The sequence below is a fragment of the Ranitomeya imitator genome, chromosome 2 (genome assembly GCF_032444005.1).
Source record: "Ranitomeya imitator isolate aRanImi1 chromosome 2, aRanImi1.pri, whole genome shotgun sequence".
NCBI lineage: Eukaryota > Metazoa > Chordata > Amphibia > Anura > Dendrobatidae > Ranitomeya > Ranitomeya imitator.
The window spans coordinates 722,934,801-722,951,805 of record NC_091283.1 but is presented as its reverse complement, the minus strand read 5'-3'; the positions used below and the strand labels follow the sequence as shown (position 1 = coordinate 722,951,805).

Below are 17,005 nucleotides of genomic sequence, written 5' to 3'. Positions count from 1 at the left end.
CTCATAGTACGCAAAAGTGTTGCTGCCGGTGGGAGGCGCCCCCGCCGTGCAAACACACCGCTGTACTTTGAGGGGCCCTGTGCCAGTGCCAATGCCAACGAGTGGGCCCCCCCTGCTTGCTCAGGTTCACAGCACTTGCAAAGTTGAAATACTTACCTCTCCCTGCTCCACTGCCGTGACGTGGTCCAGATTTCCTGGGCCCACTAATTACTTGAACCAGCCCTACCCACCACAACTTTAGCCAAATGACCCCCAATTTCAAATGCCTTCCAATTATTATAAGGTAAATTACGCTTGACAAGCTTCATTAAGAAGAATGGATGGTTTTGACATTAAAATGGGCACTCTAGGTGTTTTCCTGGCCCCCACTCACTGCCGACTATGCTGCCCCATTGACTTGCATTGGGTTTCGTGTTTCGGTCAATCCCGACTTTATGTCATAATCGGCCGATTTCACTCGACCCGACTTTTGAGATAGTCGGGTTTCGCGAAACCCGGCTCGACTCTAAAAAGGTCAAGGTCGCTCAACTCTACCCACCACCACTCAATGCTCTAGAAGGCTGGGTATTTATCCTCTGGACTTCTCCCACTCTACAGAAGTTCAACCAACCTACCACTAAACATGGCTGATCAACCCCTTTCAGCACTTGGTCTGTTGGAGCATTTGCTAGGTTGCTCTCACTGAAGAAAACTTCCTTTGTGAAACATACCTCGTTTCCAGTACTTTGCCAGTGACTTTGTCACATATCCCCACCTTCTGCCCAAAGCCAGGGGTTTTGGCACCTTCAATCACAAAAAAAGAAAGTCTACAAATATATGTGCATCACCATGCAGCTTCCCAGGCCTGTGTTCCACATGAAAGTCCTGCAGCCCTGAAATTCAACTCTTGGAACACAATCTCTGCTTCAAGAGACCATTTGGCCATAAACGTTTGCATGACCTTAAGAAGGTGCTGCTATCTTGGCACAATTCGGGGTAAACTGCCGATTCCACGATTTCCAGAAATGCTCAAACCTGTTTCTTGGAGACCGATTACGGACAATTTTAGATTGCCTCCCCCTTATATACTTGCAGCTTTATTCCGCATTTTCCAATGATGTAGCCCAAGTATATTTCTCCTTCTTTATGGTAACCCCCCTCTCCTTGGCACATCCAGCATGGCCTGGACCTTCTGCAGAGGACTTCCCTGATCCGGGCTGAATATCACAATATCATCATGGTAAGCTGCGGCGTACTTTTTGTGAGGGGCTAAGATCTGGTCCATGGCCCTCTGGAAGGGAGCTGGGGCTATTTGCAGCCTGAATGGAATTCTGGTATACAGGAAGCAAGCATTAGGTGTAGAAAAGGCAGTGTTATCTATTGCACTTTAAGAACGAAGAATTTGCCAGTAACCTCTCGTTAGGTCCAGGGTGGTGATGTATCTGGCTGAACCTAGCTTCTCTATTAGATCATCAATGCAGTTTATTAGATATGCATCACATTTAGACAATACATTTAATTTCCTGTGGTTGTTGCAGAAACCCCACTCACCACCAATTTTCTGCACAAGGTCAGTGGTGCTGGACCCGCAGCTCTTTGACGCCTTGACGATGCACAAGCTAACCATTTTCCTCACCTCCTTTGAAATCACTTTCCTGCAGTGAATCTATAAGGCTTTTGTTCACCCTCACATGTGGTTCCATCAGGATTTCATGTTCAGCAACCTGCTTACATACTGACAACTCCAAAAACAGATCCCAGTTCCACTAAAGCAGTTCTTGACACTGTTGGTTCTGGGCCAGTCACAGTGTCTCTTCCACTGTGACATTCTCAATGTCTTCTTCTGGCATGTCCTGCTAACATGGAGTTTCAATGAGGCAAGGTTGCATTGCCTTGATTGGTAGTGATATGAGAGGATTTTGGAAGTGAGAGATGGTAGGAGTTAACTGGCAGGTGGGACAGGACTTTCAATATCTTGGGATTTTCCAGTGATATCTGGACCAATAGAACCTCCACATGACCCGTTCTTGAGTTTGCTCCACCTCCAGATGGCCACCCAAGACATGTGAATGGCACATGTCCAACACCCTTTGTCTATAAGGTTCTGGTACTAACAATTGCTCAACTATCTCCTCCATCACCTTAGTAAGCCAGTACAATAAGTCCCCACTCAACATGAAATAGGGGGCCCTGTTGTTAGCCCCCATTCCTGTGCTATGTCATTTATAATGGTTACCTTATTGAACATTTCTTTTGGAGTTAGGTCTACTGATGAGCAAACATGCTTGGATAACGTCTTATCTGAGCACGCTCGAGTGTTATCCGAGCATCTGGGAGTGCTCATATATCATGTTTGAGTTCCTGCAGCAGCATGATTTGCGGCTGTTAGACAGCTGCAACACATGTCTGGATTCCATAACAAACAGGCAATCCCTCCATGTGTTCAGGCTGTCTAACACTTGCAAATCATGCAGCCACTTGGACTCAAAAATAATATATGAGCACTCCCAGATGCTCGGATAAGACCCGAGAGTGCTTGGATAAGACGTTATCCAAGCACATTCGCTCATCACTAGTTAGGTCCCTATGTTGGATGAAACCAACTTTTTCTCTGGTCGCCCCTATCTCAGGAATGTCTGCCTCAGGAAATACTACCTTCTCCTCTTTTCCCATTACACAGAAGGGTACCGCTTTAGACTCTGGGGTAGGTGAGAGTTTTTAGGGCCAACCTGTTTCTTACCTGAGCAATCAAGTTTTTCACATCTCCCCCACAAGTCCCAAAACAATATAGAGTCCCGGCCTATGCAAAAAATCCTGGAACACACTGACCTCATGGGACTTAGCACTCTGAGCTGTCTCAATAACCACTCTGGCCACTTTAGCATCCCCTTGAATGCAGTCCACGTTCTTCACAGGGATAAATTGGAGAGAGAGTGTGGCCCTCACAAGGGTCACCAAACTTCCTGAGTTTAGTAGTCCAGTCATTTGCAGACCATTCACTTTTATTTGACAAGCTTGTGTCCTCTCGCCGGGTGGGCAGTCCACACTGCAAACTGGATATGTGTAGCATGAACACCGGTATCCCATGCTACAGTCCATTTGTTCAGTGGTCATTGGACAATGGACAGCTATATGACCTGGGCCATGACATCTCCAGCAAATTAGATCATCCAGTGAGGCTCTGAGCAGGACCTCCACCTTCCCCTTGGACTTTGGACGCCTCACCCCTTTGAAACTTCCCCCCATTATGGAGTGGGTTGCCTCCTCAAGAACCGATCGACCCCCTCATACCTTTTGACTAGTCCAACCAAGTCATCGACATTCCAGGGATCTACCTGGGCAACCCAAGTCTGCATCGAAAGTGAAACAGAGTGCATGTACTGGTCCATTACAACTTGCTCCACCATATGCATTGATGTAGAGGTCTCCAGCTGTAACCACTTTTGGACGAGGTACAGCAGATCAAACATTTGGGAGCGAGGGGGTTTGTCAAGATGACATGCCCAGTGATGGACCCTTTGTGCTCTGACTGAAATTGCCACCCCCAAGAGTGGCAACATTTCCATTTTCAATTTTGCACATTCTTTTGTATCCTGTAGGGCCAAATCATAGTAGGCCTTTTGTCACTCCGCCATTAAGTATGGAGCCAGGACTTCAGCATACTGCTCTGGCGAGAGTTTCTCCTTATCGGCGACCGTTTCAAAAACACTTATGTCATCATTCGGGGTCATTTTCTGCAAAGGCTCTCCTCATCGCCTTCCGGACAGAGAAATCATCAGCTGACATTGGGGTCAAAGCTGCCGCCGTGCCATGATTTGTCTCTGTGAGTAATTCAATATGCTGCTGTAGTTGTCTGCTCTGCTGTTGCTACAGCTGTTGAATCAGCTACCTACTTGTCTCTTGTTGTGCCAACGGTTGCTGCTGCAGCTGCTGCTTGAGATTCTGCTAGCTTTGAACCAGGTGCTTGATCAGGTCCTACATTAAGTCTGACCGCTGTTCCATCCCTATAGCCGCCTTCACCCAGGACATGCAGTTTGTCTACAGCCATCACACTTGCTTCCTAGGGATCTTGCCTGCACTTCTAGCACCACATGTGTCTCTTTAAAGGGAACCTGTCACCCCGTTTTTTCAGTATGAGATAAAAATACTGTTAAATAGGGCCTGAGCTGTGCGTTACTATAGTGTATTTTGTGTACCCTGATTCCCCACCTATGCTGCCGAAATAACTTACCAAAGTCGCCGTTTTCACCTGTCAATCAGGCTGGTCTGGTCAGATGGGCGTGGTGACATCGCTGTTTCTTCCCCCAGATCTTGCATATCTTTCCGTTGGTGGCGTAGTGGTTTGCGCATGCCTAGCTTCTGAATCCATTGTGCAGGCGAAGAAAAAACGCGCGATCGGCGCTATTTCCCTGGTGATCGGTGGGGGCGGCCATCTTCCTAAGGCCGCGCGTGCGCATATGGAGTCCTCTGCTGCCCGGGGCTTCAGGAAAATGGCTGCGGGATGCCGCACGTGCACAGATGGAGATCACGGCGGCCATTTTCCTGAAGCCGAGTTCGCATTTTTTCTTCGCCTGCGCAGTGGATTCAGAAGTTGGGCATGCGCAAACCACTACGCCACCAACGGAAAGATATGCAAGATCTGGGGGAAGAAACAGTGATGTCACCACGCCCATCTGACCAGACCAGCCTGATTGACAGGCGAAAACGGCGACTTTGGTAAGTTATTTCGGCAGCATAGGTGGGGAATCAGGGTACACAAAATACACTATAGTAACGCACAGCTCAGGCCCTATTTAACAGTATTTTTATCTCATACTGAAAAAACGGGGTGACAGGTTCCCTTTAAATCATCCACTGATTTATTAAAAATCTTGCATAAACCAGTGCAATGTTAGCAAAACAAACCCAGCCTTCCTGTCCTGACAGAAAAACAAAACATAATGTATGTAGTCCTTGTTGCTACAGGAATTCGCCCACTTCAGGGACAAACTACAAAAAGTTCAACTTCCCTAAACATGGAAACACAGCTCCAGAGCTTGGACCTCCAGGCCCACCCGCACTCTGTATGCTTTAGAAGGCTGGGTATTTATCCTCAGGACTCCTCCCACTCTACCACTGTTCAATCAACCTACCACTAAACATGGCTGATTAACCCCTTTCAGCACTTGTGTTGCTAGATTGCAATCCCTGAAGCTAAAACCCTTATGGTACCTTCACACTGAACAACTTAACAATGATATCGCTAGCGATCCGTGACGTTGCAGCGTCCTGGATAGTGATATCGTTGTGTTTGACATGCAGCAGCGATCTGGATCCTGCTGTGACATCGTTGGTCAGAGCAGAAAGGCCAGAACTTTATTTCGTCGCTGGATCTCCCGCAGACATCGCTGAATCGGCGTGTGTGACACCGATTCAGCGATGTCTTCACTGGTAACCAGGGTAAACATCGGGCTACTAAGCGCAGGGCCGCGCTTAGTAACCCGATGTTTACCCTGGTTACCAGTGTAAATGTAAAAAAAACCAAACACTACATACTTACATTCCGGTGTCGGTCGCGTCCCCCGGCGTTCTGTTTCCCTGCACTGTGTCAGCGCCGGCCAGCCGTAAAGCAGAGCACAGCGGTGACGTCACCACTGTGCTTTATGGCCGGCGCTTACACAGTGCAGGGAAGCAGAACGCCAGGGGACGCAACAGACACCGGCATGTAAGTATGTAGTGTTTGTTTTTTTTTTACATTTACACTGGTAACCAGGGTAAACATCGGGTAACTAAGCGTGGCCCTGCGCTTAGTAACCAGATGTTTACCCTGGTTACCCGGGGACTTTGGCATCGTTGGTCGCTGGAGAGCTGTCTGTGTGACAGCTCTCCAGCGACCACACGGTGATGCTGCAGAGATCGGCATCGTTGTCTAGATCGCTGCAGCGTCGCGAAATGTGAAGGTACCTTTAGTGAAACATACCTCCCATCTAGTAGTTTGCCAGTGACTTTGTCAGAGACAAAAAGATCAGACAAACAAAAAGTGAAGAGCAAAGCTGAGGTCAGGCACCGAAAGTCAGAGAACATCATGGCAAAGCAACAATCTGAATGGTCAAAGAGGATAAATTGGAGGTCGGGCAACAAAGATCACAGTCAGATAATACTATGTACAAAGCACACACACCAGTATGCAAAAGCAACGACTGGCATAGCCAGCCAGCTAATTACCCAGGGCAGGACTTCCAGCATGCCTGACCTAAATCGGCTGCAGGGAAATACCATACATAAAATGGACAGCTCAGCATGCCACTGAAAACAATAGGATGGACTAAATGCCACTCACAGAACTGACAGCCCAACATGACCTTGCAATCCATAGGATGGCTGAGCTGTCACTCACTGCGTCCCTAGGACACAGTGAGTGGCGCGATCGTGACACTATCTATCTAAAGACCTGTAAAGGATCCAAGGAAAATTAATTTAACAATTTTTCAGAGGCAGAAGCTTAATCATCTTAGTAACTAGTCTCCAAGGTCAAGAGTTCATGTGACAGCCATTAGTATTACTATGAGTTGCAATTTTAAAAAGGACGGACTTTATGTCGTATTATTCCAACTGTCATGGCACTCACATTGCAGTTTCACAATTTTCTTGCCCAAGAGACCACTATCAATGAGCTGGATGATGCTATTTCTCATTTCTTGGGAAATCTTCATGGATGCTCCTCGATTCGAACCAGTGACCTTCCGCTTGTGAATCAGCCTAATAGCACACTGAGCTATGAGGAAATGTGAGAACAGATTGTAATTTGTAGTATACAGGAAAAAAAAAAGATTTTTCCACCACAAGGAGCAAAACAGTAACACAGTGACATGTCAAGTATCTGCATAACTAATCATATGCTAAACAGTTTCAAGTCAAATTTATGTGTGAGAAAGTCAAGATGATTGTCTATAAAATTATGGTAGTGGATGGTGAGATATGGAGCTTGAAAATCAAAAAAGTTCAAAACATTGTTATCCGTTTGCTCTACAATGTTTAGAGTATATAAAATATATCTTTAGTAGTGTATTTTTCTCTGGTACTAAACATCATGACACCCTTCTAATAAAATTATTTTACATAAACTCTTTCTTTCCTTTTTAAAAGGTGCCTATGTCCCTGAAGGACTCTTCACTTCCTGCACATGGGACTATATGACCTTCACGCCATCTGTTAGAGCATACACAATGCTCCTCTTCTGTTTTGTTTTCTTCATACCTCTTTTTGTCATCATATATTGCTACATTTTTATTTTTAAGGCAATCAAGAATACAAACAGGTGATTCATTTGCATCTACCTGTGGCGATGTAGTTGACTGATGATATATTTATACATATCTGTGTAGTTTTGAGTTTTGCAGTAGAGCACATTGACCATGAACCACATTATAGTTTGTGCAAGATATACAAGCAGCTTTGTCCAATGTGAAGCTGACCATACATATTAGTTTAAAATAAATGAAAATTGATAATTTCAATCAAGACTATTGTTTTATCTGACAGTGTCATTGTCATGTAATAGTGATGAGTCTATGGACTTTCTGTTAAATGAATCTTCCAAGAAGCTGATGTCTTATTGGATGGCCAAGGTTGGCCAGCTGTCAAGACCATTATAGACAAAAACATTTATGGCTGTCTGATCAGAATGATCGTTCACTCATTGAATATTCCTTCAGAGTTTATTCAACCATCAATGTGCGTCTATATAATGTATATAGCACCCTTTAACTGTATAATGTGCATCGCTTAATCTATGAAGTGTGAAAATTGCAACATAGACACAAATATATAAGTAGAATGAAAACGTGTTGACTAGGGCTCAATCAGATGTCAGTTTTTCAGGAATGATTTTCTTCATACCTATATAGTCTATTGGGCAGTTCGCATTACTTTTTGCAGATTAAGTCGTCCATACAAAAACACAGAAAAATGTCCAGTTTTGATCTGAGTCACGGGTCAAACTCACCAATTCAAGTCTAGATGACCATGAAAGCAATGGACAGCACTTGGATGCCACCAGTTTACTCTCCGTCTTTCACTTACTGATAAAATATGCTTGAGAAATCTTCATCATTTTTTTTTTTGCAGAAGAGAAAAACTATTTATCAACCTAATGATCCAACAGTAATATGTGCTGCCAACAAAATGAAAATCTGTCTGTATCACTTACTGCTAACAAGAGCAGTGAAACAGAAAAAGCACACAATTTTTATTCACCAATAAAAACATTTTTTATTAAATAATTTTAAAATATAGGCACCATTACAATAATAAATCATGAACTATATACCTCAGATGTGAGGGACTGACCAGCTACTGATCTCTTTATACACAGAGTATATACAATTGATACAAAAAATATATTAGCAATATTGTTAGCTGAACAATGGGATATACATTAACCCCTTAATATACATAGTATCTAAGCCAAAGTCAATAAATACATAGGTGTATACATACCAACCCTCGCCAGCTCAAAATGAATCCCTACTACTGCAACATTAAATACCTTGGACTACCATATTGACCTCCAGAAATCTGGAGGATGGGCACTGGGCACTCTTCTCACACTTTGTAAGTATAGCGGTTATTTGTTTTCCCGTTTTGAGCAACTTAGGACAGTTTGCCCCAGATTTCTGGAGGTCAATATGGTAGTCCAAGCTATTTAATGTTGCGGTAGTAGGGATTCATTTTGAGCTGGCGAGGGTTGGTATGTATACCCCTATGTATTTATTGACTTTGGCTTAGACACTACATATATTATGGGGTTAATGTATATCCCATTGTTCCGCTAACGATATTGCTAATATATTTTTTGTATCAATTGTATATACTCTGTGTATAAAGAGATCAGTAGCTGGTCAGTCCCTCACATCTGAGGTATATGGTTCATGATTTATTATTGTAATGGTGCCTATATTTTAAAATTATTTAATAAAAAATGTTTTTATTGGTGAATAAGAATTGTGTGCTTTTTCTGTTTCACTGCTCTTGTTAGCAGTAAGTGATACAGACGGATTTTCATTTATATGAGAAAAACTGTTGAAATGCTGATGGTAAAAGCAGACACAGTGACCAAACTCAGAGAAAAGTCTCATCCAGTACACCGATGAAATTCAGACAAAACCTAAGATTGAAACAAAATGAACATAAACATATACTCTGATGTAACTGAAATGCAATAGGGCATATAAATAACATAGGGTACATAGGAAATACTGTTTTTGATTTAAAAAAAAAGCATAAAAGATTTTCTTTATAAAAACTTGCACTCAAGGGCATGGCCTCCCTTTCTTAGAGCTTACATTAATATAGCTTCCCACTGCCGGGTTTCCATAGTTGGGTCCTGGCCCTTCTCCACATTGATGAAATTTTTAACACATGGTAAGTTTTAATACTAGATATTTGGACCATCCCGATTTGGGTTCACCTTGACGCTGGTGGGATGGCGTTTACACTTTTTTTTAAATCAAAGCAGCGTTTACTAGGTACCATATGCTATCTATATGCACTATTGCTTTATAATTACTTATAGTCGGTAAATGTTTATTTTGTTTTATTGGCCAGTGTGAGCATGCTCCTACACTTTGCATGTATACCAAGTTACACTTCAGTTAATTTTTCAGTTTTACTAATGAAACTCAGATCATTTCTTTGTGTTCAAAAAATGTTGCTGACTTCCGAATGAGCCCTTAGTCAGACAATGATCTTAGGAAAGGAATGTGACTCTGCTTATGTTTGCCTGTTTTTCAATGTCACTTTGTCTATTAAAGGGCTGTTCAGAAAATTGGTTCAGATGATAACAAGGAATCTCATAAACAATATCAAAAAATGAAAAATGAATGGAAAATGGCAAAGATTGCTCTAATTGTCATCCTCCTGTATGTGATTTCATGGTCTCCTTATTCCACTGTGGCACTGGTAGCATTTGCTGGGTAATACTGTCATTTTAATACTTCTGAATTGTGTCTATTGACTTTATAATATGGTAATACATGTTGTAAGTGGGGGTTAGGCTTGTTACCTATAATCACCTACCTTCAGACCACCACTGTCACATGCAGCTTGCGTCACTAATTATGTCACTTTTATGTTTGCTACATCTTCTCAGCTTATGAGATCATAATAAATCTATATCTTGTAAATCATAGTGTTAGTCAGCCGAAAATATTACTGCTTCCAAGATCGATTCCCGATGGGGTAATGGAAGAATAATATTGAACTTCAGCTTAATTCACACCATGTTTTCAGTACAGTTGGCAGTGTACAGCTTAAATAAAAAGGAATCAATCTACACACTCTTCTTCAGTATCAATACATTTCTTTAGAGCAGACATTTGCTTTTTGTGTATTTCAGTCAATTTTACACCTAGGTACATTTTTTATAGCCATACTGAAAAACATGAGCGAGGTAACTTTTAAAGCAACTTGGTACCATGACGGTATGTGTATTAAGGTACATCTGTATTTTTTGTAGTCATGTCAGCCAACAAATTATAATGTTTCTGGTTCGGAAGAAAAAGATTACGGTATATAATATCAGCCAACGGCAGACTTAATCACTTATATATGTACCAGTTTGTACAATATGTACTGTAGATGTCTGTCTAAAGGAGAGATAAAAATTAAGAATTTTTCAACAGGATACATGCTTCTTTTATTATGTAAATGACTGGTTCCTGACCAATCATGGTGTGAACTCAGACATCTTGTGGAATGCTTAGAGATTTCCATGGTTCAAAACATATGCCAAAAGAGTCTAGTTATGTCATATATCAATGCTGTATACAGTTGAAAAGTGTAGTTTACTACAATATTCAATATCCCCATAACCAATGAAAAACAACAACACAAAGGCCGGTTTCAAATGTCAGTGCCTCTGGTATGTGTAGTGACAAATAAATGGATCTATGCACGTCAGCTTATTTTGACAGACCGTGTGCCATACATGTGCACATGGAGACCAGTGTACACTGTCCTCCGTGTGCACGGATGGCAGCAGGGGAAGCAGTGCTACTGTAAGCCGCTGTTCCCCTGCATGTGATGCTGAACGCGGCTTTCATCCATTGTCCCCTGCTCTGCCAGCAGCAGCGTGAGCAGGGGAGAATGAATGAAAGAAAAACCCGGATTGGGGTCCCCCTATATTTTTCAACCACCCCGACAAAACTCACAGGTGCGGGCTGCTATTCTCAGGCTGGTAAGGGGCCATGGATATGGGCCCCCCCAGCTTAAAAACAGCAGACCTCAGATGCCCAGAAAAGGCGCATCTATTAGTTGCGCCAATTCTGGAGCTTTGCCTGGTTCTTCCCACTTGCCTTGTATCAGTGGCAAGTGGAGTATGAGGGGTTACTGTCACCTTCCTATTTGTAAGGTGACATTAAGCTGGCTTAGTAATGGCGAGGTGTCAATAAGACACCTCTCCATTACTAATCCTATAGTTGGTAAAGGGTTAATAAAACATCACACAGTAAAAATAAAATCTTTTAATGAAATCATACACAACAAAGTTTCTCATCTTTATTAGTCTGCTATTCCAAGTGAAGCCCTTGATCTCCTGTAAAAAAAAAAAGTCAAAATAATAAACCAACAATATACCCATACCTGTTTGGCATACAGTCAGTCCCACGCCGTAATCCATGTCTGGGGGAATATACAGTTTACAACCGGGAGCCGTGCTAATGTGACAGCTCCCAGCTGTAAACTACTGGGGAATGAATGATACACAGCGAGCGCAGACTCAGTAACTAGCGGTGACGTCACTGAGTCTGTGCTCACTAGCCGACATGAACTCCTGTGACCTCAGGACCGTTGGAGAATGCAAGTAATGAGGTCACGGCAGTTCAAGCTCTGTCACAGTGACCTCATCACTTACATTCTCCCATGATCCCGAGGTCACAGGAGTTCATGCCGGCGAGCGAGCACAGACTCAGTGATGTCAGCACTAGTGCCCTCTGCGTATCATTAATTCATTCTCCTCTGCTCGTGCTGCTCGCCAGCCAAGCAGGGGAGAAGAGATGACAGCACCATGCGCAGGGGAACAGCGCTTACTGTAGCGCTGCTTGCCCAGTGGCCGTCTGCATGGTACTGATGCGGCACACGGGTGGCACACCCGTACAAAGACAGACATACGGACACCGATATCTCCAGTGCAGGTTTTTCCGGTACCGGAAATATCAGAATGTGTGAGACTGGCCTTATTCTGTATTTAGACAGTATAAACAGAATTGAAATGTGCTAAATTTATCCTGCTGGATGATACATTGTGTGTATCTTTAGACACGTTTATCTAAATTTACCACATCTACAGTTTGACTTAGTTTGCACCAATATTTTACTCTAAAATTTTGACAAAATTTTGCCAAAAAGTGGAAGAGCTTAGAGCTTTTCAGGGGGTTATATATGCTGTAACTCAAGCTAAACACAAGTAATATAATGTTTTAACCATTCAATTTTTTATAGATTAATTCTAGATGTAAACCAAAAAAATTAAATTCAAATGTGAGCTTACGCTTTAAGATCCACAATACTTTCATTTCCTATATATCTTTTAAAATTTGTGATTATTTATTAAAAGTCTTTATACATTTTTTATGTTTCACCAGATATTCAAATTTCTTAACTCCGTACATGAATTCAGTACCTGCTGTGATAGCAAAGGCATCTGCCATCCACAATCCTATTATCTATGCCATCACTCATCCTAAATATAGGTATGCTTGATCCCTTCTACATCATGTGTGACCGGTTTGATTTGATGTGTTTAATCTATTCTGATACACTCAGATTAGCTTATCTTAATAGCATGTTTAGCAAAACTGCGTAATCTTTATACGTAGGTAAGAAATTTGTATTTCCATTATGTTATTGAGCATTAGGAGATATATTTAAATAGAAAATATACTTAATAAAATTATTTGGAATTAGAGAGGCCTTATAGAAAATTAGGTTCTCATAAAAAAACTTACTGTGGGTGTTCCTGTTCTCATCTTGTACTGATATGGACATTTTAAATAAATTCTTGTATTATTACACAGGGCATATCATTGCTCATAAATTTTTATCTAATCCACCTACTAATGTTTTGATCAACACTTAGACATGTTCATTCAATATAATTCTATAAGGCGGGCACTAGACTTAAAGATGTTTTCCAGCTAAAAAAATATCAATAAAAATTTATACACCTTACTTGACATCTAAAATGCGCCCAGAGCGTAAACGGTTTGCCCACTTTATCTTTTAATCAAAGGAAACCTGTCAGATCTGATAATGCTATTAACGTACAGGATAATAGTGTAATCATGATGCTGTTGTACTGAAAATAACTGTTGCCGGGCTGGCATGCCTACATGACTGAAAGCTTGTGGCTTCTGGGAGGAAAAAAGTTCATTTACCCCAGGTACCACACTTCCAGTAGAGCAGCCAGGCACCATCCTAGCACTATTAATCTGCAGATTAACACCACATCCGGGGGTTCATAGCATTATTTGACATGACAAGTTCCCTTTAAATAAATGTGCTGGGGCATGATTTTGTAACTTGTGCTAGTATTTAAGTAGTACAGGTTCCCCTCCTGCACTTATTAGTGCCGCTTTCTATACAGATTGCACAACAATTATTGCCTACAGCAGTGATGCCTGCTTTGTTGTGACATCACAACTGCAACCAAAATACTGAGACCCAGGCAGCACAGAGTCAGGATTAGGGGCACATTTTTCTAAAAGTAGAAAATCTCTAATACTAGGGTACCTTTGAGACCTCAAGTATATTAATAAATTGCATAATTTACTATTTTAAGTATAATTTTTTTTGTATCAGGACAATCCCATTACAAACATTAAGCAATAATATTGCGTTATAACATCAGAAAGAAGTCCAGGAAATAGATCAGATCATTGTTCACTTCTCAGTGATGATGTCACGGGTATGTCAGAAGCTGCAGACAGTCTCACTGAATCTAGCTGCAGAAGATCTGAGAGTTTGGCAATGCAGACACCTTCTTAACCCTTCTACCTCTTTGACCCAATTGCAACCTTTCTCCAGCGCTAATTGACACACCTGTACCTGGGTGTTTATAGACTCCCAGACTGCTGTTGGGAATTGCTGGTGATATTTCCATTTTCCCCTGTTGAGGCTATAGCAGTTGGCTATCTTCATCTTTGGTATTGCTGGACGACATCTGTGTTACATCTCTGAGTCTACTCACGATAAGTGCTACCCTTTGTCTATCCCAGCTGTCTTTAGTGGTAGTGGGGATTGACTAATTTTACCCCATCCTTCCCTAAGGGATTAGGTTCCTGCTCGCTGATAGGTGCAGAACCCACATAGGGACGTTTAGGGCAGACAGGGTGACTTTAGATCTGCCTAGGGGTCTCCACTCCCCTTTTCCCTGTGTTGTACTCCCTTTCTCTCATCCCTTCATGTTGCACTTAGTCTTTCCTACACTGTGCGTGACAGATTAAACTTCTTTTATGAAGGGAAGCACTCACTGGATACATGCCAAGCCCAAGACCAACTAGTATGATGTTAGAGCTACCTTTATAGTGGACTTCAGTAACTTTTGAGGGTTGTCATTTTAGGAAAAGGCTTGAATCAAGGACATCCCGTGAGTGTATAGAGATATTTAATTGAATCCATTCCATTAATACTCTAAAAGGATTGTATGAAAATATGCTTAATTTTACACTCCTATTAGCAATGGGAATCACTGAAATGGCTAAACCAAATAATAGCATCCACATATGTTAGGACATATTCTGAAAATATTAAAGTATAGATTTAAGTGGCTTTAATGCACTTTAAAAATGTATTGCAATATTTATAGCAAACTCTATTTATACCACTAATAACAATGAAACATTAGTGACATATTGGATAATATATCATAAGCTATTGCTTTGTCCCAAATATATATCTTGCTCAAGGAATCTCCAGCCTCCAATTTTGGAGAATGTACTTTGTTTACAACGCTGCCTTGCACAGCAGGTATCCACCTTATTGTCTGCCTGGAGTTCTGAAAATCTTTCTTGGCATTGCACCCAGAACAAAGACATTTGCTCATGTCTAAAAGAATAAGAGATGAAACACCAAAAATCAAGGTCATATAATTTGAATCTATTTGTTACCTTCTTAGGATAAAAGATTGTATCTTATGCTGTAAAAATATTAATCTTACAATGGGAAATAAATGTGAGTTGTACGTTAATTTACAAATATTGTGGCAAGATCTGAGCGTCTTTTACAGCATTCTGACTTTTACTTAATAATGAAAGTAAATAAAATGAATTGCATAACTATTGGTAGGACATCAAATGAGCAATATACTGTAGATGTAGGGTTGAGCGAAACGGATCGGTCATTTTCAGAAGTCGCCGACTTTTGACAAAGTCGGGTTTCATGAAACCCGAACCGATCCCTGTGTGGGGTCGGCCATGAGGTCGGCGATCTTCTTATCGGGTATCGGAATTCCGATACCGAGTTCTGATATTTTTGCGATATCGGGAATCGGTATCGGAATCCATATTTATGTGTAAAATAAAGAATAAAAATAAAAAATATTGATATACTCACCCTCGGACGCGCCCTGGTTCTAACCGGCAGTCTCCCCTCCTAAGAATGAGCGAGTGAAGGACCTGCGGTGACATCGCGGCTTGTGATTGGTCGCGTGAGCGGTCACATGAGCGGTCACGCGACTAATCACAAGCCACGACGTCATCGAAGGTCCTTCACTTGCTAATTCTTAGGAAGGAAGGCTGCCGGTTAGAACCAGGGCACGTCCGAGGGTGAGTATATCCCTATTTTAAAGAATAAAAATAAAAAATATTGATATACTCACCCTCGGACGAGTCCTGGTTCTAACCGGCTGTCTCCCCTCCTAAGAATGAGCGAGTGAAGGACCTCCGGTGACTCGCGGCTTGTGATTGGTTGCGTGAGCGGTCACATGAGCGGTCACGCGACCAATCACAAGCCGCGACGTCATCGAAGGTCCTTCACTTGCTCATTCTTAGGAAGGAAGGCTGCCGGCTAGAATCAGGGCGCGTCCGAGGGTGAGTATATCTCTATTTTTTTTTTTTTTATTCTTTATTTTACACATTAATATGGATCCCAGGGCCTGAAGGAGAGTTTCCTTCAGACCCTGGGAACCATTAGTATCCCATTGCACTGCATTGGGTTTCGTGTTTCGGCCGACCCCGACCCCGACTTTTCTATAGGATCGGCCGATTTCACTCGACCCGACTTTTGAGAAAGTCGGGTTTCGTGAAACCCGACTCAACCCTATAAAAATAAAAGTCGCTCAACCCTATGTAGATGTAGATAATCTTTAGATTTAATATTTGGTTTGGTGCCCCTGGAGAGACCACATTATCTCTTTTGATCTTCTGATGTTCTGAATTAAATAATGAATTGGAAAGCCAAGGGCAATGACACAAATACAAATTTTAACCCTACACACGTGGTCAAAATTGTTGGTACCCCTTGTTTAATGACAAAAACCCACAATGGTCAAAGAAATAACTTGATTCTGACAAAAGTAATAATAAATAAAAAATCTATGAAAATTAAGAAATGAAAGTCAGACATTGCTTTTTGACAATGCTTCCACAGAATGTTAAAAAAAAAACTCATGAAATAGGCCTGGACAGAAATGATGGTACTCTTAACTTAATATTTTGTTGCACAACCTTTTCAGGTAATCTGTCACGATGTGACTGAAGCTGTGTGACTCAACCCCACGAATGGTCGGTCAACGGATGGCACAAAAACACCAAGGAACACCAGGGAAAATATCACAAAGGTGGGCCCTGTCGATAGGGTACAAGGGAATGGACACCTCCTGCACTCACCTGAGGATGTGCCCTGATCTCTCTATCGTCCATATATGGGTTCTTTCATCCTGTCACCGAGCAGGATACCTAATCCCTCTCTTGCCCTGTTCTTATCCCTAAGTAGGGAACTGGCAGGTGAGAGCACTGGTCCCACAACTGCACTAAAACAACAAAAGGAATGG

The 17,005-nt window shown here is 42.0% G+C and overlaps 1 protein-coding gene across 1 annotated transcript in view; it reads left to right on the top strand.

The window, feature by feature from the left end:
• Window positions 1–17,005, top strand: part of OPN4 (opsin 4) — a 185,914-nt gene that overhangs the window by 115,205 nt on the left and 53,704 nt on the right. Inside the window, exons 5-7 of the mRNA XM_069755832.1 lie at window positions 7,105–7,276; window positions 9,771–9,932; window positions 12,600–12,707. Coding sequence (XP_069611933.1) covers window positions 7,105–7,276; window positions 9,771–9,932; window positions 12,600–12,707 — 442 coding nt within the window. The remainder of the gene's footprint in view (window positions 1–7,104; window positions 7,277–9,770; window positions 9,933–12,599; window positions 12,708–17,005) is intronic.